Source organism: Dendrobium catenatum, unplaced genomic scaffold (assembly GCF_001605985.2).
Source record: "Dendrobium catenatum unplaced genomic scaffold, ASM160598v2 fragScaff_scaffold_716, whole genome shotgun sequence".
NCBI lineage: Eukaryota > Viridiplantae > Streptophyta > Magnoliopsida > Asparagales > Orchidaceae > Dendrobium > Dendrobium catenatum.
The window spans coordinates 9,361,202-9,385,391 of record NW_021319178.1 but is presented as its reverse complement, the minus strand read 5'-3'; the positions used below and the strand labels follow the sequence as shown (position 1 = coordinate 9,385,391).

Sequence of the window (24,190 nt, the reverse complement as noted above, 5' to 3'; positions counted from 1 at the left end):
AATATAACATTATTGAACTTACTAAAAAATAAAAGATCGTCACATTCTAAGTTCCCCTTCATATTCTTACGTTTGTTGTATAGTTCTTGAAGAAAATGGAGAAAATTATTATTGTCACCTTCCACAATAATGCATTTGCTTCTTGTAACCATCCTTGCACCACGTCTTTCAATAATAAAGCTGAAAGCTCCATTTGTACAATGTCCCAATGCAATTTTCCAAAACCAAATGCTAAAACAAGCCTTCCTTTACAATCTCTAATAATACCTCCAATTCCAACCTCATTGTTCTCTTTAAGTGAAGCATCAATGTTAATTTTAACCCACGGGTGGAGGAGGTTCCATTTATCTGAAGAAAATTCAATGGAATGATTAGCAACCTAGTGGTCAGAGAGGATTAAACTCTGTTTAGCTGAGGTAACAAAACCGAGAACTGAAACCACAATAATCACATTGTTGTATTTAGTTTTACCATGCTTCACCTTATTTCTGTTGCTCCATACAAACCACTATAATGTTAAATAGATCCTTATCATGAGCAAATTTGAATCAATTAACCTCTTAAGACCTTGCAAACAACCATTCCAATCTCTGAAATTGGGAATTCTAAACCCCCAACTTCTCAGTACATCAATCACCTTCCAAATCTTTGAACATTTAGTAGTAACATGATTGACATCTTCAATCACACCACAACCCATTGGACACAAAAAAGTTTCAAATAATCTTCTCCTATGTAGAAAGTCTTCAGTTGGAATAGCATCTTTGCAAGTTCCACCTGAGCATTTAATTTTAATTTGTGAACCCATGAAACCAGATCCACATCCTTCAATTCCTTGAAGCCATCTTCCACTAATAAAGCTAAGATAGATTTACTAGTCATTCTAAGCTTTAATTCCATATAATCTTCATGTAAAGTATGAAAAATCTGCACTCCACTTATCAATTTCAGCAGTTCTTCACCAAAGTACAAGCTGAGTTTAGCAAGGTCCCATCTTCCATCTTGAATGAAAAAATCAAGAGTTATATTTTCATCATAAATTCCAACAAAGGTTTCCCATTTAAGTAATCTCTTGTCCATAATCCAAACATCCTTCAATACATTAATGTTAGATCCATTCACCTTAAAAAATTTCTGAGAGCTTTCCACCCATTAGAAATGATCTTCCAAGAAGAAGAACCACCTTTAAAATCATCATTGTTCCACCATCTTTCTCCATATTTGGCTAGTAAATTCCAGTTCAACAAGGTAGACGGGTCTTGCAATAGCTTCCAAGCAAACTTTGCCCTTAGAGGCCCTATCCTTGATAATGTTAATTGAATTCCCCATCCTCCACATTGCTTCAATTTACAGAGCAAATCCCATGCCACATAATGAATCCCATGGCTTCCATCACTTTTATTCCAGATAAATTCTCTACATAGATTTTCAAACTCCTTCAAAGTCCTCAAAGGAATAAGAGAATGCAAAATGAGGAAAACAGGGAGAGAAAGAAAGACAGATTTAACCAAAACCAATCTACCGGCAAGGGAAATATATCTATTTCCACAAGCATTCAGCTTTTTAATAGATTTATCCAATAACATTTGGAATTCACACTTCCTTAATCTCCTTAGATCAATTCTAATTCCCAAGTATTCCTATTCTTCCACTATTTTGGAACCCAAAATCCTTGAAATTTTAATCTTCCTCCTCCTCAAAACTGATTTGCCATAAATCAAAGAAGATTTTTGATGATTGATTTTTTGACCAGTCCAATTGCAATAGTCTCTGAGAATGTTTCTTACCTTCTTCACACTTCTCACTTTAGCATCTACAAATAAAAATAATCATCTGCATAAATAAGATGTGAAATTCTTTGAGCCTTTAAAGAAATTTTAATACCCACATCCAATCCTCTACTAAAAAAAGCATTGGAAAGCAGCTGTGAGCATAAAATAAATAAGAATGGAGAGAGTTGATAGCCTTGCCAAAAACCACTCCTCCCCTAAATCCAATTGGATCAGGAACCATTGATCAAGATAGAAAATATGGGATCCGAGACACAATCCATTACCAGGCTGAGAAATTTGAGTGGGCATCCCAAGTCTAATATCATCTTCTTGAGAGTTAACCAACACATACTGTCATATGCTTGCTTCACATCCAACTTGATAGCTAAAAAACCATTGCTTGCTTTGGAATGCCTTAATTTGTTGAACACCTCTTGAGCCAATAAAAGATGATCCGAGATCATTCTTCCTTTCACAAAAGCCACCCGCTCTTCAGATATAATCTTTGGAATAACCACCATTAATCTATTCAACAACACCTTAGCCACAATTTTGTAAATAGAATTGCATAAGCCGATTGAACGAAAAGTAACTGGAGTTAACGGATTAGAGGCCTTGGGAATTAACACAACCATTGTATCTTTCCACTCCTTACTCATACTTCCCAAAATAAAAAATTGCTTTACCACTCTATAAACATCCTCCACTATGATATTCCAATAAGCTCTGAAGAAAGAATAGGTTATCCCATCACAACACAGAGCCTTATTATTACCCAACCTCATAATAATCTCCTTTATCTCAAGAATAGAAAGCTCCCTCTCCAACATTGCTTTATCTTCTTCTTCCAAAAGCATCCACGGTCTTGGCTAATCCTCCAAACAACACTCCCTATCCTTCCATTTGTTTTGAAAGAATTTGAAAAAAACTTCATCCACCTCCTTTGGATTCTCAGTAAGAACCCATCTGAATTTTTCACTTGAGTAACCCAATTCACATTTATCCTCGCATTAGCAAAAGCATGAAAAATTTTAGTGTTAGAGTCACAATCTTCAATCCACTTCACTTTGGCTCTTTGCTTTCACAAGGTATTCAAATAATTAAGATTAACATTCAGCTCTTTGACCTTTGATTTAAGCAACCATAATTTGTCTTCATCCAACTAGCCATCTCTAGCTTCCTCATCTTGAAGTTGATAAATTTTTGCCTTCAATCTGTCTTTCTCCTTGGAAAATTCCTTAAATTTGAACATGCTCCAATAGAACAAATCCTTTAAGGTCCATTTACATTTTTTAATTAGAACTTCCATGTCATCCCCCACATAAGCCTTCTTCCACCCATTTGAAACAATATGAGCTGATGTTTTGACAGATAATCAAACATCTTCAAACTTAATTCACCTCCTCTTCCTTATACCCGACTCAAAAATCTTCAGCACAATTGGACTTTGGTCTGAAGCCACTCTAGCTAAGTGCCTCACAACAACAATTTGACTATTATTAATAGCCAATGAGTTGAACAACCCCCTATCCAATCTTCCAAGTATCTTTCCCCCTCCAACTTTATTATTATACCAAGTATACCTTGGACCAACTACCCCAACTTCATGATAATCACTATCATTCATAAATTTTATCATCTCCATGGAACCTTGAGAGATACAAACTTTCTCCCACCATTTTTGTCTTCTTGGGACAAAATTCAATTAAAGTCCCCACCAATAATAGAAGGAACTTTCCTATATGAACACTCCTAAATACAATCCCATAATAATATTCTTTTATGAACTTCCTTGCTCCCATATACAGTAGTAATCATCCACACTCATTTATTGAAGACATTAAGATCCCCTATAATGCATTGATATGATTTATTTACCATAGAAAAGGATGCCAAATATTATCTCCATAAGATCATAATACCACAAGATAACCCTTCTAAAGTAATAAGGAAGAAATCCCAATCAGGACCCATCATCCTTTCAAAGGTAACTCTATCAAAAGAGTTGATTTTATTCTCCACCAACCCCGCAATAAAAAACCTTAAAATCTTTTATAAATTCCTTCATATAAAGAGAGGTCTCTTTCTTCTTGGACCCTCTACAATTCCAAAAGGTAATGGATTCCATTAAACCTTCTTGGGGGAATAGCCCTCATCTCTTTTCTTATCTCCCCCATCAAAAATTCTACCACGGGAAATATTTTTAATAGGTCCTAAGGATCTGAGTTCTTTTGCAAGCTTACATTTAGTCAAGTCCCCATTAAACAGTCTCCTTTTCCATAATACACACCCTCCCATCACTACCTTTTTCCCCCTCACCTTTATCATAATTTCCAACCCCAACTCCATCAACCACAACACCTTCACAATTGTTTCCACTACCACAAAGACTTTTATTATTCACCTCAACCTCATCCTTTTCCACACCCTCCACATTCAAAACATCAAATTTATTCATATTTACTAGAAAAAAAGATTTATCATGAGGAGATGTCATACCCAATATGCCAGTTGTTTCCTCTACTTTATTAGTGATCTACATAACGATCTCCTCTATTGCATCAGATTGCTTCCCATTAACAAGCATGTGCTGTCCATACCTATTTCACCCTCCTCTAATTGATTTACCTTAGCATTTGATTCCAACTCCTCAACAACAATAATGTTCTAGACTAAAATTTTCTCTTCAGATCTCCCACCGTGAGCTTCCATACTCATCTTCATATATTTCTTTACAAACTTCAAATTCTTCTTCAACTGAGCAGGTCTTCTTCTACTCTTTAGAGTTCCCTGACTTGAAGATTGTATCTGAAAACAAGATGATGATTTCAGAATACTTTGGGATTTCATGCCCCAATACAGAGTCTCAAAACGGCGAATGTCGTGTTGATTGCCCTGATAATGATGCCCAAGAAAGGAATGTTCAGATTTTCTCGACCGACAATAGCTGTATCGCCATTGGAGTTGCGGATAAGGATTCTCCTTTAAGTAGTGGTTCAGCTGATGTGCCTACTGTGACAAATGCAGCTAATTCTCAGGTTGTTTCAGAACCATCAGGCACTACTGAATCTCCAACTGAGAAAAACAAAACCAGTGAAGTTGCAGATGGTGATACCAGTTCCCCTGATGCAGCAGAAAAGCCATATGTTCTTCCTCTGATCAAGATCAATCTTGAGCCCGAGCAACCAGTGATACAACAGGAGATAGTCGACATGTACATGAAAAGCATGCAGCAATTTACAGAGTCATTAGCTAAGATGAAGCTTCCTATGGATATAGAGAATAACAATGGCGGTGGTGAAGCCGGTAATGACAATGATCCTGCTTCTGACAAGAAACCACAGGCTTCAGAGAAGACAAGTACTCCCAGGGTTTTCTATGGGAGCAGAGCTTTCTTCTAATTACTGGATCTTCTCTGATGAGATTTCAGATTTCTATTAGGTACTAGTTGAACTTGTTATGAACATCATGCAGAAATCTATGCACTTTTTTTGCATGTTGAGTAGGTTATGAGAAAGTAAGCTGAGCATTAGCTCCTTCTACTATCATGTATCACTTGTTTCATGAACTGTTTACTTTTAACCATGATATGAATGCCATTTGCAATCAGTTGTTTAACATGTTTTTAGTTTCTTCTTTTTGTTTGTATACTATGGCTTCGTTTGGGACGTTTCTCTTATTACTTCTTAAAGCAGCTTTCTAGTACAAAAATTAGAAAGCTGCTTTAAGAAGTAGAAAGAAAGCCGTCCAAAACGAAGCCTATATTAGTTGATCAGCTGGCCATTAAATATCATTGTTTCATGTTTTCTGAATATTTAAGCGCAATTAGTGCTTTGTTCTTATTACTTGTAATATCTATTGTGCTTTCTTATATGTGATGCTATATGTCAATACCTGAAATAATAAAGAGATTGCAAATAGATCATTCAGGCTTCGTTTGGGACGGCTGTCATACTAGTTCTTAAAGCATTTTGTACTAGAAAGCTGCTTTAAGAAGCAGTAAGAAAACCGTCTCAAACGAAGCCTCAATATTTGTAAAGGGCATGAAGGCCTAGGATTGCTCCTGCATAACATAGTTGAAGAAAGCATGCTCGAATCGACTTATCTAGCCATTTTCCATTTGGACTTGGATGAATCATAGAAGGCATTGCCAACTTATCGCCGGTGTTTCGCCGGCTTTCAACTAATGTGATCTAGATTAGAGTTTCAGTTAACAAAATTTGATTTTATTATGTTACCTCCCTCAAATTGTTTCTAGCTCACCCATGCCTTATGCTGAACTCTCATCATTGCTTTGAAATGAACTGCAGGAATTCATTTTTTTCTGCATTATTCTGGTGGAGAAGCCCAGAAATCCTTAGCTTTCTTCTAGAAAATGCAATTTCTTTTCTTCTAACCAAGCATTGGCAAATGGGAAATATGACTAAGTAGTCCTATGAAATAATAAATTTTCACTTTTTGGGTGCAAAGTCTTCTTGATTTCTTTGCCTGTATGGTTTCTTCATTATGTAATATTTATATGACTAGTCAGTAGTCAGCCTCTAGACCTATTCTCTACAAGATTCTAAAGTATTCTCCTTATCTCAAGACTTTTGGGAAAAGGTGAGGAAGACTTGCTAGAGAAAATTCAAATAAATAAATAAATAAAATATTTTTTCCTGATGTATAATGCAAGAGATGATTATGATCTTTTTATTTCTTTTATGGTAAGTTTGAAAGTGAATAATTTCATGCTTTGGAGCTTTTGCCATGTAGTAAGTGAAGTGGACATATGAAGTTGAAAGATCAATTTTTTTTTCTTCTTGTTTTACTTTTATAAAGTTATTTTTGTGTTGTGAATTTGACTCAAACCATAAAGATGACTAAAAAATTAGATTAAATTTTGTTTACTTTGTCATCGATTCAGAAATCTACGAGCTTGTTAACGAGTTAGGTTCAGCACGAATCAAATTTAAATTGAGGTGGACCTAAAATGAAATGTGCATGCATGAGAGCATCAAGGTGCATGTAAATATGTTTATGTTTACATTTCCTAGTTGTTTTAATGCTTATAATAGGGGTGTCAATAAATGACCTAATCCAACAGCCCGACTTATAAAATTTGGGTGCGGGCTAACCAATCTAATAAATGAGTCGGGTTTGAAATTTTGACCCATTTAATTTGTGGATCGGGTTTGGGTTAACTCACAAATTCGATTTTGACCCAATGGTGACCCATTTTGTTGTTTTTTTTCCCTCTTGCATGCTCTTGCTTGTTTGTGTGTTTTTCTTATTTTTTATCAATTAATGTAAACTCTATAGCAAACAAGTTAGAATTTTTTATTTCTTTAATCAAAATAGGTTATCGGGGCATCCGTGTAGCCAACGGGTCGATTTGAGTCAACTTTTTATTAAACAGATCAAGTTTAGGTTGACTGGATTCATATCCAGTAAACATTGGTTCAAACTCAAACCTGATCCGTTAACTTGTTTTGACACCCCTAGCTTAATATTAATCTATGAAAATATATGAATGCATATATAATTGATACATACTCCAAAAATTATCTTGATCGGGCACGAATCTCGAGGCAAAAGCTAGTTGGAAACTTCAAAAATTAATTTTGGGAGCCCCCAAACTCCGATTTCAGCAAGCTTATAGTCAAATTGAGCGTCTCAGAAATACGAACCCAACGACACCAAGATCAACCCAATCCGAGCCCAAATGAGTCTGAATCAAGGGCTCAAAGCGCTGTTGGAAGGTTCAAACCGCAATTTGAGTTACCAAACGGTCTCCGATTTTGACGAGCTTATACTCGGATCGAACGGCTCGACGAGACGAATCCAACGAGCCCAAGATCGCCGAATTCTGACTTCATTAAGGCCTTCAAATGTCCAACGAACGGTGCATGATCAAAGGATTCGATATCGGCCGTCCATTCAAAATACTCCCAATTCGCCCCTGATCTCACGCCTATTTACGGGATATGCCACTCCAGAAAAACTATAAATAGAGCTCTTATTCTACACCAAGGGGACTCAAGTGAAGAGAGAGAAGAAGAAGAGAAGAAGAAGGAAAAGGGGAAAAGGCGATTCCTCTCCTCCTCGACCACCGCCAGAGATCTTCCTGCCGTCTGAATACGCCGGAACTCTGCCGGATTTCGGGAAACGACGGGTTTCTGCAAAACTTTGTAAATTTGTTTCAAGTTGTAATCTGATCGTCCCAATTTGCGGGACGAATCAGTTTCTTGTAATTTACAAAAAACGCTAGTGGAATTTTACAACTGGGCAAGGCCCCGTGGTTTTTCTCTTTTTGGGTTTTCCACGTACAAATCCCGATGTTCTTTTATTTTCCTGTTTGTGTGTTAAATATACGTGCAACGCTTGGACGCGAATTTACAAACTCTACCGCCACGTATTTTCTAGCACGCATCAATAATAAAGCCGAACTCTTAAATGTAAATATGTCCTTTGATGTATAACTAGAGTTTCATTAGTAACTTAAACTTATCTTTCGGGATAATGTAACATATAAAAGAATTGCGATGTCTATCAGGTTAAAGCAGACAATACCTCAATAAATAAATAAATATATTATTTATAGAGAGGTAAGATTGATGAAATTTAAATAGTAAACATACTATATGATATTTAGATTATCCCAATTTTGATGAAAAAAAAATACAAATAAAGATCATAATCATTGTTATTAATGAGGTTCCTTCAAAAAGAATTGTGAAGGGAGAGAGATCCTTTCGTTTATGTCAACAATAATTAGCGTACTTCCAACGACAATATGGCTAACCACTAATATCTTGTTGACTGTACTGTTCATCACATCATCATTTGATTTTTTTAATTTATGACATATATAGTGCACCTACTTTAATCTTACAAAAAAAAAAAAAAAAAAAAAAATGGTGTGATGGGCACAAGTGGTAAGATAAAATTTAAATTGAAAATTTTTAGAATTAAATTTCATCAAATTTATAGTCGAATTAAATGTCTCAACAGGACGAATTTGACAATACCAAAAGTGGTTCAAACTGAGCTTAAATGAGTTCAAATCAAATGCTTGAAGTGTAGTTGGAAATTTCAAATATTGATTGGATGACTAAATGATTTTCAAACTCAGTACGCTTATGGTCAAATCAAGCGGCTTTATGAGACGAATCCAATGAACCCAAGATCACTCAATTTTGACATTATTAAGACACTTTATTGTTTAGTAAACGCTTCATGATTATTTGATTTCTTGGATCATGAAGCGTTTTTTTTTTTCTTTAAAATAAAACGCTTCATGATCCAAGAAATCAAATGATCGTATGATGGAGTGCTTTGGATTCTGGCAAAGTTTATCAAAATGTTAATATAAAAAAAATCTATAAATAGAGCGTCATTCTCTATATAAAGGAGGTCCAAAAGTAGAGGGAAGAGGAGAGCTCCCTTGCATTTTCTAGCCCTCGCTGCTACCAAAGACCACCATCAGTTAGCTCCACTAACGACCACCATCATCTCTCATCGATGACCATCACTGCCAATTGGCACCATCATCTACAGACCTCTAACAAGATCTAATCCTATTATTTAGTTTCAATTGTTCGCTTGTGGACACCAGATTTTTGTACATTAACTATGTACATTATAAAAATTTATTTATGCATTATAAAATTTTTACTCTTTTTTTCTAAAATAATTATGTACATTATACAAAAAAAATTATGCTTCTTAATTTAGCATAATTTTTAAATTATCCTTCATTTGACATTAATCTTTTAAAGGTAAATATATATATGATCTGCCATTTAATTGAAATAAAAATTAGGAGATGAAGAAAATGGTGAAAAATAACTAAATATGAAAAAAATAAATAGAGAGAAAATAAGGCAGATTAAGATATATTTGATAAAAGAAATTTCATAAAATAATGATAATTTTATTTTCTTTATTTCTGAAAAGAACTTTAGTGTTACTGTGTGAGGAAATTGAATTGTTGCTAACAATTCAAATGAGTGTTTAAATGACCAGAATAATAATAATATCAATGTGATCATGTTAGAAAAAAATTATCACTTGAAATATATAAATGACTTGAGAGAATTTTAAAAAAGGATTAGAAATCCTTCAAAGTAGGAGAAATTATTATGTGCGGAGATCGGACACAGAGAACTTCGTCTCTGTGAATAGTAAAAGTGATAAACTGGTGTACCTGCATTAAAGCTTTAGCAAGGAAAAGAAAGATGAAAGCAAAACAGAGCATAACAGGGAAGACTATCAGAAAGAGCTCAGCTGCTCTCATTTCCTTCACCCGACTTCACTGCTACAGTACATGAGATATATAGCCCGATTGGTTAATACCCAACGGCTGTGATACACAAACAGTGATCAAACGGTGAGCTAAACAGCCGTGCACTGTGATAGCAGTGTTAGTGGGTAGTGCACTGCATACATGAGCCGACTTATCCATAAGGCTAGCTACTTATCCAATTTCCTTATCAAAAAGCACAGTGAACTGCACTTTACAAACACGAGACAAAATCAAACGGTTCTCTGTGTCCGATCTCCGGATATAATAATTTATCCCAAAGTAGGATAGTAAAGTTAGATTCTAGCTAATATATTAAATAACAAAATGAGTGGGGTGTCTATTTGAGCTGACAGGTTAAGAATTTGATCTAAAGTTGACTTAATTCAAATATGATTGACTCGATGTTTATTATGTGAGGCAAAATGTCTAAATTGAAATGAACTTCACCTAAACTTGTCGAAGTTGAACCCGACCACTTAACCCCATTTTTTATATGAAATTTATAGTTTTTTTTTTAATTAATATTACCTATTTAACTTGAGCATATCTCATTTAACCCCAACACTATTTGTCTAAGCCAAATCCAAATAGTCCGTAATTCGATCAATTTTGAATTTCAGATCAGGTTGATTTAGAAATTCAACCTAATCTGAAATTCAATCGAGTTAAGACTTCAGACCTGAACCTAGTAAAAAATTTAATCTGTTGAACTTGAATCAAATTTTTCGAGTTGGGTCTGTGTTGGATCATTTATTGATAGCTTGAAAGAAGATTTCCTTCAAAATGAATGCGTTCAAAAGAAAGAGAAATCGAGTTAATTTTCTTTTTGAATGAGCGAGCAACTACTAAATGAATAAAACTCAACAAATAATAATAAAAATATTTAAATTTATAATTATTCAGTTTTATAATCTACTTCCATTATAAAAAAAAGGCTAAATATTTTCTTATCGATTACTAGAAATCCAAAATGAATTCTAAGAGTAAAAATATAAGCTCTTCCCAAAGAGTGATGAAATAAACTATTGTGATCATTGATAATAATACACTTTATTTGAGGATAAAAACCAAGTAAAACAAGAAAAAAAAGGTTATAATCATAAAATTTAGGATTGTTTGGATATAAATCTACAAAATTTCATTTATTCATGCAAAGGGAGTGTAAATTTAAAATTTTCCATGCAAAGATAATGGTTGAACCTATTTTACAAAAAGAGACAACTCACGCTAATCTTATGCCATATGTTCATGATATCTTTGGCTGTATTATTATAATTTTATTAAACTTGTTTACTCTCTCTCTCTCTCTCTCTCTCTCTCTCTCTCTCTATTATGAAATCATTATATGATATTATACAAAAATTTATGGCTAAATTAATAATAATGCCAATATTTCAAGAGAAATCCAAAGTATTAAAACTTGAATTAATCAATATTTATTTAATAAAATAATAAAATCCTAATTTATTAAATATAAATTTTTTATGCTTCAATATTAAAAAAAATTATTAATAGTTTTATACAATAATAATAAGGCTTGTTTCCTTCACCATTTGGAAGATCTATTGATTTAAATATTTAATTGAATGGACAAATCTTTATGATGACATTCACATACTCAAAACACAGACTTTGTCAAGATTTTTATCTATGTCAAAAAGCAACTGTCTTTTTATGCTTTATTATTATTATTATTATTATTTCATATGTTTGAATAAATTCATCTTTATTCGGATCAATACATAGATATATAAAAAAAATTTAAATAATTCACAGACTATTCATGTGTGATTAATTTAATCTGAGAGTATCATATTTCTCCAATTTAGCCTATCGATTATAAGAAATTAATCCAAAATAATTTCTTAAGTTATAATTGTGATCTAAAATTGATCTTAATTTATCCATCGATTATATAAAATTGATCATAATTTAGCCCCAAAAGAAAATTTTGAATCAATTTTGTATAACCGATGGGTTAAATTAAAGCAATGTGTTATTCTAGGACTAAATTAACCAAATACGAATAGTTGGAAAACTATTTTGAAATTTACCCCATGTAAATAAACTTTAAAATTCATAAAAATATAAAAAATAGTTCATTTTGAGCTCGCTCAATTCAAATTCGAGTTCATTCAATTCGAGCAATTTGGAATTGAATTGGCCCGAATCCTATGCTAATTTCGAATCAGCTTGTATATGCTAATGCTGAGATTGAATTAGCTTGAATCGAAACATTTCTGCCTTTAATTGATAATCAAGATGATTATTTAATAAATAAAAGTGAAAATGCTACCATAATGAATAAAAATGGATTTTTATAATTCTGATTTTTTACCTAGAGGGGTTAGGGCCACAGTAATCACTTTAATTTCTAAAGGAGCTCATGTGTCTTCCATTTCTGATTATAGGCCTATTTCTCTCTACAATGTGCTGTATAAGATTATGGCTAAGCTGTTAGCTAATAAACTGAAACAAGTGTTGCCTCTCATTATTCATGAAAGTCAGACAGGGTTTATTCATAAGCGGTGTTCTACTGATAATATTCTATTAGCTTCTGAGCTTCTCAAAGGCTTCAACTCTTCTAGTAATAGCTTCTGTGCTAAATTGGATATTCTAAAGGCATTCGATTATGTGTCCCGTGATTTTTTCATTCATAGAATGAGGCAGAAGGGCTTTTCGGATAAATTTATTAAATGGATGAAAGGATACATCTCCAATGTTTATTTCTCAATTTGTATCAATGGCTCCCTCAATGGCTTCTTCAGTTCCTCCTCGGGTCTACGTCATGGATGTCCCTTATCCCTGTTACTTTTTTGTATTGTCATAGATGGATTTTCTTGCTGCCTGCTCCATTCTAACCCCCACCCCCTCTAGGCCCTCAACTTAATGGTTGCACCATTAATCATCTCCTCTACGTTGATGATGTCCTAATTTTTGGAGACTCCTCCCCTACTAATGCTTCCTGCTTAGCCAACACTCTCTCCCTTTTTGCTAATGCTTCGGGTCTATTCATCAACCCGTCTAAGAGTTATATCCTCTTCTCTAAAAATATTCTAAATCCGAAAAATGATCGGTGATATTTTGGGTATCCCTCGTGTGAGCTCTTTTCTCAAATACTTGGGTATCCCTATCTCCTCCTCTCGGCTCAATTCCACTCACTTCCAACTACTACTGAGTAAAATTCTTACTCTACTTGATGGTTGGAAAGTTAAGATTCTCTCTTTTGTAGGTAGAGTACAATTTTTAATATTCACTATTGCAAACACGATTGCTTATTGGATCAAAGGATCCATCTTCCCCTAGGCTTACTATAAAGTTATTTCGAGACTCTGCTCTAAGTTCTTATTTCATGGTCGGATCTCTGAAAGGAAACTTCTTTTAATATCTTGGTACAAAACTGCTCTTCCTAGACAATTGGGTGGCCTCGATATTGCTCATTTTTGTGGAAGTTTTTACTATGGATAGTTTGGCCATTTCCTGGTTTAAATCTAAGTATTTATCCCCTTGGAAGCCTCTCCCGTCTAATGCTTCTAAATTTCGGAAGAGGATATGTTCTACTGCTCAGACTGTTAAAAGCTCGATTTCTATGACTATTTCAACTAATTGCAATTTCTCTATGGCTTATGACCCTTGGTGTAACGGGAAGTCTCTACATGATATTTTTCCTACCATTAGGCTTGAGTTGCTATTTGTCAATAGCTATCTTAACAACAATCATTGGGGTCTCCCCACAACTTTTCTTAAACTGCTTCATTCTGAGGTCTCTGGTATTTTCATTTGTGAGCAACCAATTTTGTCTTGGGATGGCTTACAAAATCCTTTTTTCTCTACTTTTTACTCTAAATTCTATGGTAGTTTTGAGGAGGTTAGTTTGTACAATTTTATCTAGCATAAACATCATTATTTAAGATTTTCTTCTTATGCTTGGATGACAATTTTAGGCCGGTTGAAAAGTGCATATTTACTTCTTGTTAGATCGATTGATATCAATCTTGCTTGTTCGTTTTGCCTAGAGGGTCGCGAATCTCATTTTTATATGTTCTTTGGTTGTGAATTTTCGTTTGTTGTTATCTCCAAACTATTGCTTGAGCTGGATGGCTTCCTCCTCAGGCCGACCCTGCTGCAGACATTTGATTTCATTGATGGTTTTCAAGTTTTTTCTGGCTAGGAAAAGGTTTTCTGCTTTTTTGTTATTTGTTGCTATGTTTACTTTTTATGGAAGGAATAGAACTTGCGGCGCTTCGAAAATGTTTGGAATAGTCCTTCCAGGGTCTGTTTTATCATTTGACAAGCTATCCTCCTCAAAGTGAGGAGATGGAAACATTTTGATGATCTCAAAGCCCGTTTTGCTGTGCTCAATTCAAATCTTCGTGGAGTTGTCCGGTTGGAGGCTTCTGTGGGCAATGATGTCAATATTTCACCGTGTTACCCCCTCGGATGGCAGTGGTCATCATCTGGACGCCTATGTGATCTCTTCGTGATTCTTCCTCTAGAACTAGGGAGAAGTCTGACTCTCTTTGCAATACCCTGAGCCCAATTTTGGTTCCCCCCATCGCTTGAACTAGTCCGCTTGTTCAACTGAAACTGTAACTTTTTGTTTCTTTGGCTTTCGTTTTGGAAGTTTTTCTTTTCTTTCTTATAGGTTTTCATTTTTTTCACTTGTAACTATTTTTCAATTACACAATATTTGGTAAACGCAATAAAAAAATCTCCCTATTACCTGCTAACCCCCCCCCCCCCCCCCCACAAAAAAAAAAAAAACAACATTTAGAAATGGCTAATAAACATGAAGGAATAATATATAGAAGTCTTTCCATGATGTTTCAATCACCTAAAAGGAAAAGGAAGGGAACACAACAGAGAGAAAAGAAAAGAATATTACCACACAAGGAGCACTAGAACCACAGCCTATCACACCTTCAATACCTAAAAGCATTGAATAGGAAACCAAGTAGTTGTAACTACAAGTATATTTAACATTGTTAGGAAATAAAGGTTGAGAATCATCTAAAGGAATCTTAAAACAAATAAAGCTGACAAAGAGAGGCATCAAACCTATAAGAAATGAAGAGTAAAGTTTCTTGAAATCAGGAATTCAATAAGAACAAATCAAAATATTTAAGTATTTTATTCCTAGGGATCAAGTCTTTCCCTGAAAACTTTCAGGGTATAGCAATGTCACATCACTTATAAATCTCAAGTAAAAAAAAAAGAAAGAATCAAATAACTGGCAAAACAGATACCTGCCAGGAAGTATAGAAGTTTCCCTTATTAATGGAAAAAAAGTGTCTATCACTCTTATAACTTGCATAAAATGAAACAATCTTCTGAATACATTCCTCAATCTGGTTTTACATTTCAACAAATGCACAAAGAAAGGAAAGTCTACACTAAGGCTTCGTTTAGTACAACTTTTTTGCTACTTTATAAAACTGTTTTTTAGTACAAAAATTTCCAATTCAAAAAATTTTTGTATTAAAAAGCTATTTTAGAAAGCATCAAAGAAGCTGTCCCAAACTAAACCTAAATTGTAGAATTGAACTCAAATCTCAAATCTTGGACAAAATCCTATATAAATGGAAACCGAATTTGAATTTATGGAACTAACTCTTTGGTTAGCTCTAAATAATTTACTGACCATTTGTCAATTTCAGTCATGCTCCTGTTTTTTTTCTTAATTCTTCACCTACTATAAGATCTGACACCAAAGGAATGAAACCCTTACAAGGCAGCAACTCCTGAAGAAGTAAGAAATCAACAAAAAAATGTTAGGATTAATCCATTAAATACAAGTTCTCTCTATGGTAGAATAAAGTCAAAATTTCAGTGCACAAAAGCAAATAAAAATTCTATGTATTTTCATACTAAGGCTTCGTTTGAAACAGCTTTCACACTGCTTCATAAAACAGCTTTTGAGTGTAAAATTTTCTAATTCAAAAAATTTTTGCACTGAAAAACTGTTTTAGAAAGTAACATAAAAAACTGTCCCAAACAAAGCCTAAATATGCTCTATCTCGATAAGAACATAGTTAACAGAATGAACACACGCAAGAATCTTACCACTTTGTCAGCATAAAGATCCATGCATCCACTATATTATGCAGCCATGAAGCTCTTTCATTGAACTTGCATTGCGTTGTTGAAAAGTTAACTATTTTTAAGAAATAGGTAATTTTGAGATAGGATGACATGCCAAGAATCCATTAGAGTTCACTGTAATTATAGAATTTTATTAAGTAGGTTGATAATTTTCCATTGACTCAAATATCAATGGTACATTACCCCTCCTAGATACAGAAAACTTCTAATAAAGAGTTTGGCAACAATGATTGACTTTGGATCAAAGAGTTGCGAGAACAGACCATGTTTACATCCCATGATTTGCTTGCCTTGGATCTTTACAAACTAAATTCCAGGTAATGTTATTGGGGTTTCTTCATTCAAAGTTCCTCTCAAAAAACTCAAAAATTAAGTTGAATTCTCATGTCTTGCCATGATTTCGAAAGGAAGTCTTGAATAGTTGGTTCAAGGGTTTGGCGGCAGAATCTGACTCAGAACCAGCCTTAATTTTTTTTTTTTTTTTTTTGGGGGGGTAATTTTCAAGGGGGCAAACTTATAAGTAACTGTCGGGGGTGCAAGGGGGCAGCGCCCCTGGAACAAATTTTTATTGTAAGGATATTTTTGAAATTCAAATTAATAAATAAAAAGATGAATGCTCTTTACTATTTGTTGGGGGCAATTGCCTAAAGATCATAATATTTTAAAAGTTTTAGGGGGGGCAATTGCCCAAAAACTCTTGTAATAAAGACTAAAATACCTAAAGAACTTTATAATAAAGATTTTTTTTTTATAATAAAGACCCTAAAGGGGTTTCGCCCCTGTGCTCAGAACTGATAACTAGGCCATTAGTCCATTGAAGATAATTTCTTCATTGTTATAGTCTTCATTCTGAATAAAAACCTATCAAAAGTTTGTATGGCAGTCCAATGTGGGTATAGTTAAATGTACCTGCCAATTGGTTTAGAAATGGACTAAACTATGCATTTGGATCATTTGCGTTAGAACTGAACCAAAGTAGGATAGTTAGGTCAACAAACTGGATATAAGATCAAGTAGATATTTCAAGTCAATCAGGTAAATTCAAAACACTGCAATTAGGTTTATAAAATGTATGGATCAAAGTGTTTGATGATAAGAAAAGATAAATTAATAAATGAAAAAGAAATAGTTGGAGTAAGAACTTCAGAAGATTAGGTGATTGAAATAGACTTTTGGGCACATACAACAAAAAGTAGAAAATGCACTAATTAAATAGGCAGATAAATTTAGTGTTGAACAATTAAGAAGGAAAAGGGATAAATTTAGCATAAATAGGCAAAAGATGATGAAAAAGAATTTATAAAAATTTGATTTATACCTCATATATTACTCAATAGGATTGATTCCAAATTAAGGATTCATAAAGAAGTCCTCAAATGGTAAGAAGGCTAATGATAAACATGAGTCCTCAAAGAGAGCGCTAGTAAGTCAACTGTATAAGATGCTCAACAATTTGTGATAGTGCGTCAAAAAGTTACCCTTTCATATAAAAATTGCATTTATAGACTAAATTTCTGAGTCTGTTTCATATAGTAATGTTATTCAAGCATTATTTTACCATAATATTAGATATCAAACATTATTAAAAGAAAGTAAAAGCATCTAAGAGTAATGACATAAAATCATATAACACATTTATAATTGGAATAAACAGTAGTAGTTGATTGCTTGAAAGCATACTTTGTCATGAGTTAGACATCTATTCTATCATTTTATTACTTGATTTGGCACCTATACTTGCATATATTAAGTGGAGTTCATTATATATATATATATATATATATATATATACAAAAACAATAATGCCACCTGAAATCCTACAAATTTAGTTAGTAGGAGGAACCTCTTACCTCTATTCATCTGCCTATTTGAAACAGTATAACCACCCATGTAACCAGTTGAACCACCCTTAGATGCGACATCAGAAGCTGCAGTTCCAAGCCCATAACCAAATGGAAAAGAACCATCAAGATCAGACGATGCTGACAGCCAAGTAGAATCTTCATAATTTGAACCTCCACCATATGAATCTGCATAGTTCCCTTCATAACCATTGGCTGTTGTCGCAAGGGATGTATTGAATGGGCCTGTGCCATTGTTTCTTCCATAACTTCCAGCGACCAAACCAAAACTATTCTGTCCACTTCCATAATTTGGATTCCCAGTAAAACCTCCACTGTTTATGCCACTCGCCGAAAGACGAGAGGATGAGTCAGCCCAGCTCAAGCCACTATTGCCAAATCCACCAAGGTTCCCAATTCCTGAGATCATGAAAGAGTTTGAATCTGTAGTGTTGTTGGTGCTGTAGTTAAGTCCGACATTGCCCAGTAGACTTCGAGCTACTGAGCTAAATGCTGAACCAGGACTGCTATTACCTCTACCATACCCAATAGGACTGCCCAATCTGTTCGAATTTCCACTATAATATGGGCTCAAGGCCCTTCCATAACTAAGGCCATTGTTGGAATTTGAACTTACACTGTATGTTGGGCTCATCCCAGGCTCAAAATTCAATCCAATTCCATAATCAGGGTTGAAAGGAGGGAACCCATTTCTTCCACCTGCTAATGGCCCAAATCTACCATCCATTCTCATACTATAGCTTCCTATAGAGTTTGGATTATACTCCTGATTGTATCTATTTAGTCCATAGTTTAATCCCCCAATTGGTAACCTCACAATAGGCCCTGTTGAATGTTCTTTAGGAACGGCTATTTTGACTTCCGCCATCTTTCCATTAAGTTCATGGAAGGTTTTACGCAGTACCTTATCTACAGCATCTTCTGAGTCAAAAGTTATGAAACCAAACCCTCTTGGCCTCTGAGTATTGTGATCATACATGACAACAACATCATTGATTGTTCCAAACTGCTCAAAATATTTTCTGAAGTCTGAATCTGTTACTGTTGAAGCAAGACCTCCCACAAATATCTTTTTGATTCGACCAGGAACAGGGGAACCTTGGATACTGCCGCAGCCGCTGTTTCTATTAAGTAAACATTGATCATCCCTGGGAACAGCTTTTTTCGCTTCCACCTGTTATGCATTATGCATCAATTAAGAACTGGTATTACATTCAAACGGGTTCTAAAAGAAAAAAAAAATTTGCTCAAGATATTCCAATAGAAATGCTACGAATTTTTTATTTGTAACATTAATCTAAAAATAAATTTAATAATTTTAAGGCTCATCTTGATCTTGATCAAAATTGTACAAGATATTCTGACATAAATTTTTTCTGATCTAAAATAATAAAATCAGATGATCCTCAACTTTCAGAAGAAGAGCAAATCGAAAGGGATCAAAGACTTAAATTTTGATGAATCTCCACAAGATTGATGTTGTGTTTAGATTTTTTATTTTTATTTTTGCTGATTACATAAAACAAATTCATTTCTAAATCTAATAACATGATTTGATGCATAACAGAAACCAAATGAGATCGAAATGTACTTACCATCCTGCCATCGATTAGGTGTTTCTCCATGACAACTTTCTCCGCGATACCGGGGTCTGAGAAGACCACGAATCCAAAGCCCCGGGCACGGCCAGTTGTCCTATCCTTCATGATTACTGCATCCAAAACTTCGCCGAAGTTCTCGAAGTACTCCCGTAGGCGGGCCTCATTGGTATCCCACGAAATGCCGCCGATGAAAAGCTTCCCCATATCCGACTCCATTCTCCTACCTGCAATTTCCAATTCAGAATGCACAATCAAACAAACATCAGCACCATCATCACTAGTTTCAACCCAACCAGGAGCCCGGCTTAATGGATCCTCATTTTCTTTATTTGTTACAGTTGATTGCTGCCTAACACATTGATCTATTCTTCTCAAATTGTTTTGAACAAGTTCTATCACTAAATGAGGATAACTAGATCCAACCCAAAACAAACAATCAAAATCATAAAAACCGAGGACCCATACAACACAATCCAATCATTTCTACTCCTGATCGTTTTCTTCGCATAATAGATGCTCATCATCGAACCAACACATCAAACAAATGGAAGCACAAAGTAGTTACACAAATGCAGAAGATGAAAATGAAAAAAGGTTGAAACAAGGATCCCTCTCGGATCGGAAAGAAACTCAGTTCAATCCAAACTAAACTGCAAATCTATTGAATCAAAATATGAAGCTGAAAAGATGAACTTGGTTGCAAAACGCTCACCGTTCGATCACAGTTCCGCCTTCGGATGTGGGAGAGGGAATCCCCTCTCTCTCCTTTCTCGCTAAGATCTGGGAATCGGCATCCGCTGATCAGAGGAGCTTTTCATCAACTTCTTCACCTCCCTCTCTCTTCGAATTTTTCAGCAAATTTTAATATTTGTTTTTCTTTCCGTCGTTTTGTTTCCTCCTCTCGATTTCTAGCAGAAGAACCGCAAATCGGTATATAAAGAAGAGAGAGAATGAGATTTGTGTAAAGAAGAAGATGGGCGGGGGATTGCGGTAAATGGTATCATCCTCTTAAGATTAGCTGTTGGGATTGGGATGTAGAGCGCTCGTTTGGTTTCGACGGATTTGATTAAAGCCTTAGTTTGGGACAGCTTTTTATTATTATTATTTTTTTATTATAACAACAACATATGTTCTTTATCCTATATTAAGAGTGGGTTATATGAATTTTTTTTTTAATTATGTTCTTCACGGTCGGAGGTGAGATCAGGTGCTCCACCGCCGAGGAACGAGAAGAGGAGGAAGGCGAGGAAGAGCGGCTGCAAATCCATCTGAACGGTGAGCTGAAGGAGGAGGAAGGAGAAGTCCTATGCTACCCGCTCCTCATTCTTGACAGAGCTGACAGAGAAGCAGAAGTTGTCTAGGCGCTATACTGCTATAAAACCCGAGTCTTTTTAACTCTTCATTTTTCTATTTACCTAAATATTTTATTTTTCTGAACTGAATATAATATTTCTATTTTTTAAAATAAATATAATCATTTATTTGACATATTCAAATTCAAACTTTTAAATCTAATAAAAAAAAAGCTTATTTTTTAATAATTTCTAATCAAATCTTTTTTAGATCTACTTTTATTTTTTTAATATATAAATCATGTCTAATACATCTACTTTCTTTATTTTTTTATTTTTTATCTTTTTATTATTATTATTTTTTTATTATAACAACGGCATCAAATCTTTATCTCTATATTAGGGGTGGGCTATATGTAATTTTTTTTAGTTGTGGTCTGTTAAAAGTCAAATTTTTATTTAAATCTAATAAAGAAAAATCATTTTTAATATTTTCTAACTATGTCTTTTTAGGTATACCTCTATCTTTCTTAACTTTAGTCAAATCTAATACCTATACTTTTCTGACTGGGTCATCAGAAGACAGTCGTTTTATGTGACCAAGCCATCTAAGGCGACTCTCTCTAATCTTATCTTCCATTGGAGCTACTACAACATTTTTCACTTATATGCTCATTTCGTATCATATATCTAAGGGTAAAGCCACTCATCCACTTAAACGTCCTCATCTCTGCAACACTTAACTTCGTAGAGGTATTAGATTTGAACTAAAAAAATATTTTTAAAAAAAGTTTGAGTTTTTTTTTATTATTTTTTAAAAAAAGTTTTGAGCTAAAAAAAATTATCTAAGAAAAGAGTCTCACTATCTACCAATTTTGACAATGCCTTTGTGGAATTTAAAATAAAAAATAATAAAAATTCTATTATAAATGTAATATAAAGTTGTGTTCTTATAAATTTTATTCAAAATTGTAAATTTTGATTTCTAACTTAATTGAGCACGCAGCTCATCTTGGTCTGCTGGTTGGGAGCTTTGGCTTTCAGTCAAAAAGTCTTTAATTCGAGTCTTATGTATGTGATGTATGTGTGAATTTCTCTTAATTAGCCTAAATGTCCTAAAAAAACTCGATTGAGCCAAATTGACTTGAAATCATTTGATTTTAAAGAGGCTTTATATCTGCATGAGTAGTTGAGTTAGGTTAATCGAGGAAAAATGAGATCTCGAACTTGTCATAGGTTCGAAATCATCTTAAAATTGAAGTCATCAAAGAACCTACATTGACTTGAGACTTGAAGTTGACATATAGTATGAGTTCATTTAAGACTTACAATCATTAAAATACCTAAACCCATTCACTAAGTTGGCCAATGAACTCATCATAAAGTTGTCAAAGCTAATCACCAGTTCAAATTGAAGTTGCAAGAGACTTCATTAGAGAAACTTCATTCTTAAGGATATATACATTTAGAGCTCATCAAAAATTATCTATGTGCTATGATAGCTATAAGGTAGTTAGTTTCATTTATTTTGAAATAAGTGCTTCTTAAGCATTATTATGCAATTTTACTTAGATATAGGCTACGTTTGGAACAGCTTTTTTGTTGCTGCTTAAAGTAGCTTTCTAGTACAAAATGAAAAAAATTTGTACTAAAAAGCTGCTTTGAGAAGCAATACGAAAGTCGCCCCAAACGAAACCATAGTCATCAATATAGCATTGAACTTCAACCTAAACCAATAAATAAAGGTTTAGAGGATGATTTTGGAACACCAAGTCATATACCTAATCAAGTTGTAATTTTTAACACCAATAGAGTAAAATCATAGAGCTTCTTTATGTAAGCTTTCTTTTTCTCTTTTTTCTTTTCCTTTTTTTTTTATCCACATTTGTTACTAACTTTATTGTTTCACAGACGAACAAATTTAGGTTAAATATTTTTTAATGTGTGATAGTGTAGATGACATCTAGAACAAGAAGTCAAACAATGGATTATTTAAACGAAGTGAAAATTTTATGCAAGCAGTGTAATAAAACTTTATTAATTATTAGTAATTAAATTATATGGAAGGTCGCTAGACAAAAATGATTCAAAGATTCTCTTAGCATGCTAGATAAGTTATCTCTCAAATATATCCTATTTGGGAATGCAACTTTATCAACTTACCACATCATCACCAATTTCATATTCCCTTAACAAGCTCTAATAGGCTCTTCACTTATCAAAAATAAAATGTGATAGGACCTTCTCATCCCTACCAAATAAGAAACTCTTCACAAAACTAACAAACACTTTCTCTATTCAATTTGCAAAATTCAATGCCCACCAAAGTTCAAAATTATATTCTTAAAACTTATGAAGGGAAATCAGATCCATCAAATCACATTGTTCAACTTCAATTGGCAGTCTCTTCACATTATAAGTGATTTTGCTAAATGTTAACTACTCTTCATAATGTTTAAAGAATAATCAATACTATGATTTTCTAAACTTCCTCCAAAAAGCATCATAAGCTTTTTTTTTAGTTTAAACAACTTCTAGTCATTTAATTTGCTAACATACAAAATCCTTCAATTTTAAAATGTTGCATACCCTTTTGAATAGTACACATAACTAGGCAAGTTTCTTCAAGATTTTTTCACTCAGTTTCAACATGAAATATTGAATTTATATAAGTTATAACTTATTGTCACTTAGGTTATACTTGCTCATGGTCTTAAAGAAAGATCATTCTAATATGCACTGGAATTACAACAACCCAAATGCTTTGGCTAAGTTGTTAGGACTTGGTAGTAGCCACATTATAATGCATAAGTAAATAATAATGATAAGAGTTCTACTTCAATTAGTTGGCATTTGAATCTTGCAGTAGGCCTACAAATGCAATATTAACATCGATGAAATAATCATCATAGTGAGTTCAACATAATAGTAACCTAGAGCTCATTATAATGATCAAGGGAAAAAATATAAATTCCTGTTTAAACTACAGCACAGTGGCGCTGCACCTTTGAGCATTGAGGTGCTTGGGTCTATCGAGATACTATTCACTTTGGCTTAAGGGCCTCACAGTTTTATCCTGTTGGTGTAACTTTTCAGGAGGTTGCCCATCCCAGGATTTATCTGGGATGAGCATGCTTAACTATATAGTTTTTTTAATAAAATTACAACTATAAAATTAAAAAAAAAAAGCCTCGATATTTAAAAGTTTAGCTTCTTTTTACTTAAGGAATTTCACAATCTCTCCCCACTTAGGTAACTGACGTCCTTATCAGTA

At 33.9% G+C, this 24,190-nt stretch overlaps 2 protein-coding genes across 2 annotated transcripts; one reads left to right on the top strand and one right to left on the bottom strand.

Moving 5' to 3' along the window:
- Window positions 1-4,276: 4,276 nt before the first annotated feature.
- LOC110105296 lies at window positions 4,277-5,392 on the top strand. The gene is made up of 2 exons (XM_020834737.1): window positions 4,277-4,282; window positions 4,538-5,392. Exons 1-2 carry the CDS (start codon window positions 4,277-4,279, stop codon window positions 5,171-5,173), a joined length of 642 nt encoding a protein of 213 aa, XP_020690396.1. The 3' UTR covers window positions 5,174-5,392.
- Window positions 5,393-15,286: 9,894 nt separating this feature from the next.
- LOC110105297 (heterogeneous nuclear ribonucleoprotein 1) lies at window positions 15,287-20,674 on the bottom strand. Its single transcript, XM_020834738.2, has 4 exons — window positions 20,337-20,674; window positions 19,619-19,848; window positions 18,012-19,197; window positions 15,287-15,800 (listed from the first exon to the last, which is right to left on the bottom strand). The coding sequence occupies exons 2-4, from the start codon at window positions 19,838-19,840 to the stop codon at window positions 15,784-15,786; spliced, it is 1,425 nt and encodes a 474-aa protein (XP_020690397.1). The 5' UTR covers window positions 19,841-19,848; window positions 20,337-20,674; the 3' UTR covers window positions 15,287-15,783.
- Between the last annotated feature and the right edge of the window lie 3,516 nt (window positions 20,675-24,190).

Bases quoted from the DNA above. Each gene is read 5' to 3' on its own strand.
- LOC110105297 (XM_020834738.2), bottom strand. From the start codon at position 19,840: ATGGAGTCGGATATGGGGAAGCTTTTCATCGGCGGCATTTCGTGGGAT. The intron at 19,198-19,618 runs GTAAGTACATTT...AATGCATAACAG, and splicing joins ACCTAATCGATGGCAGGATG to GTGGAAGCGAAAAAAGCTGT.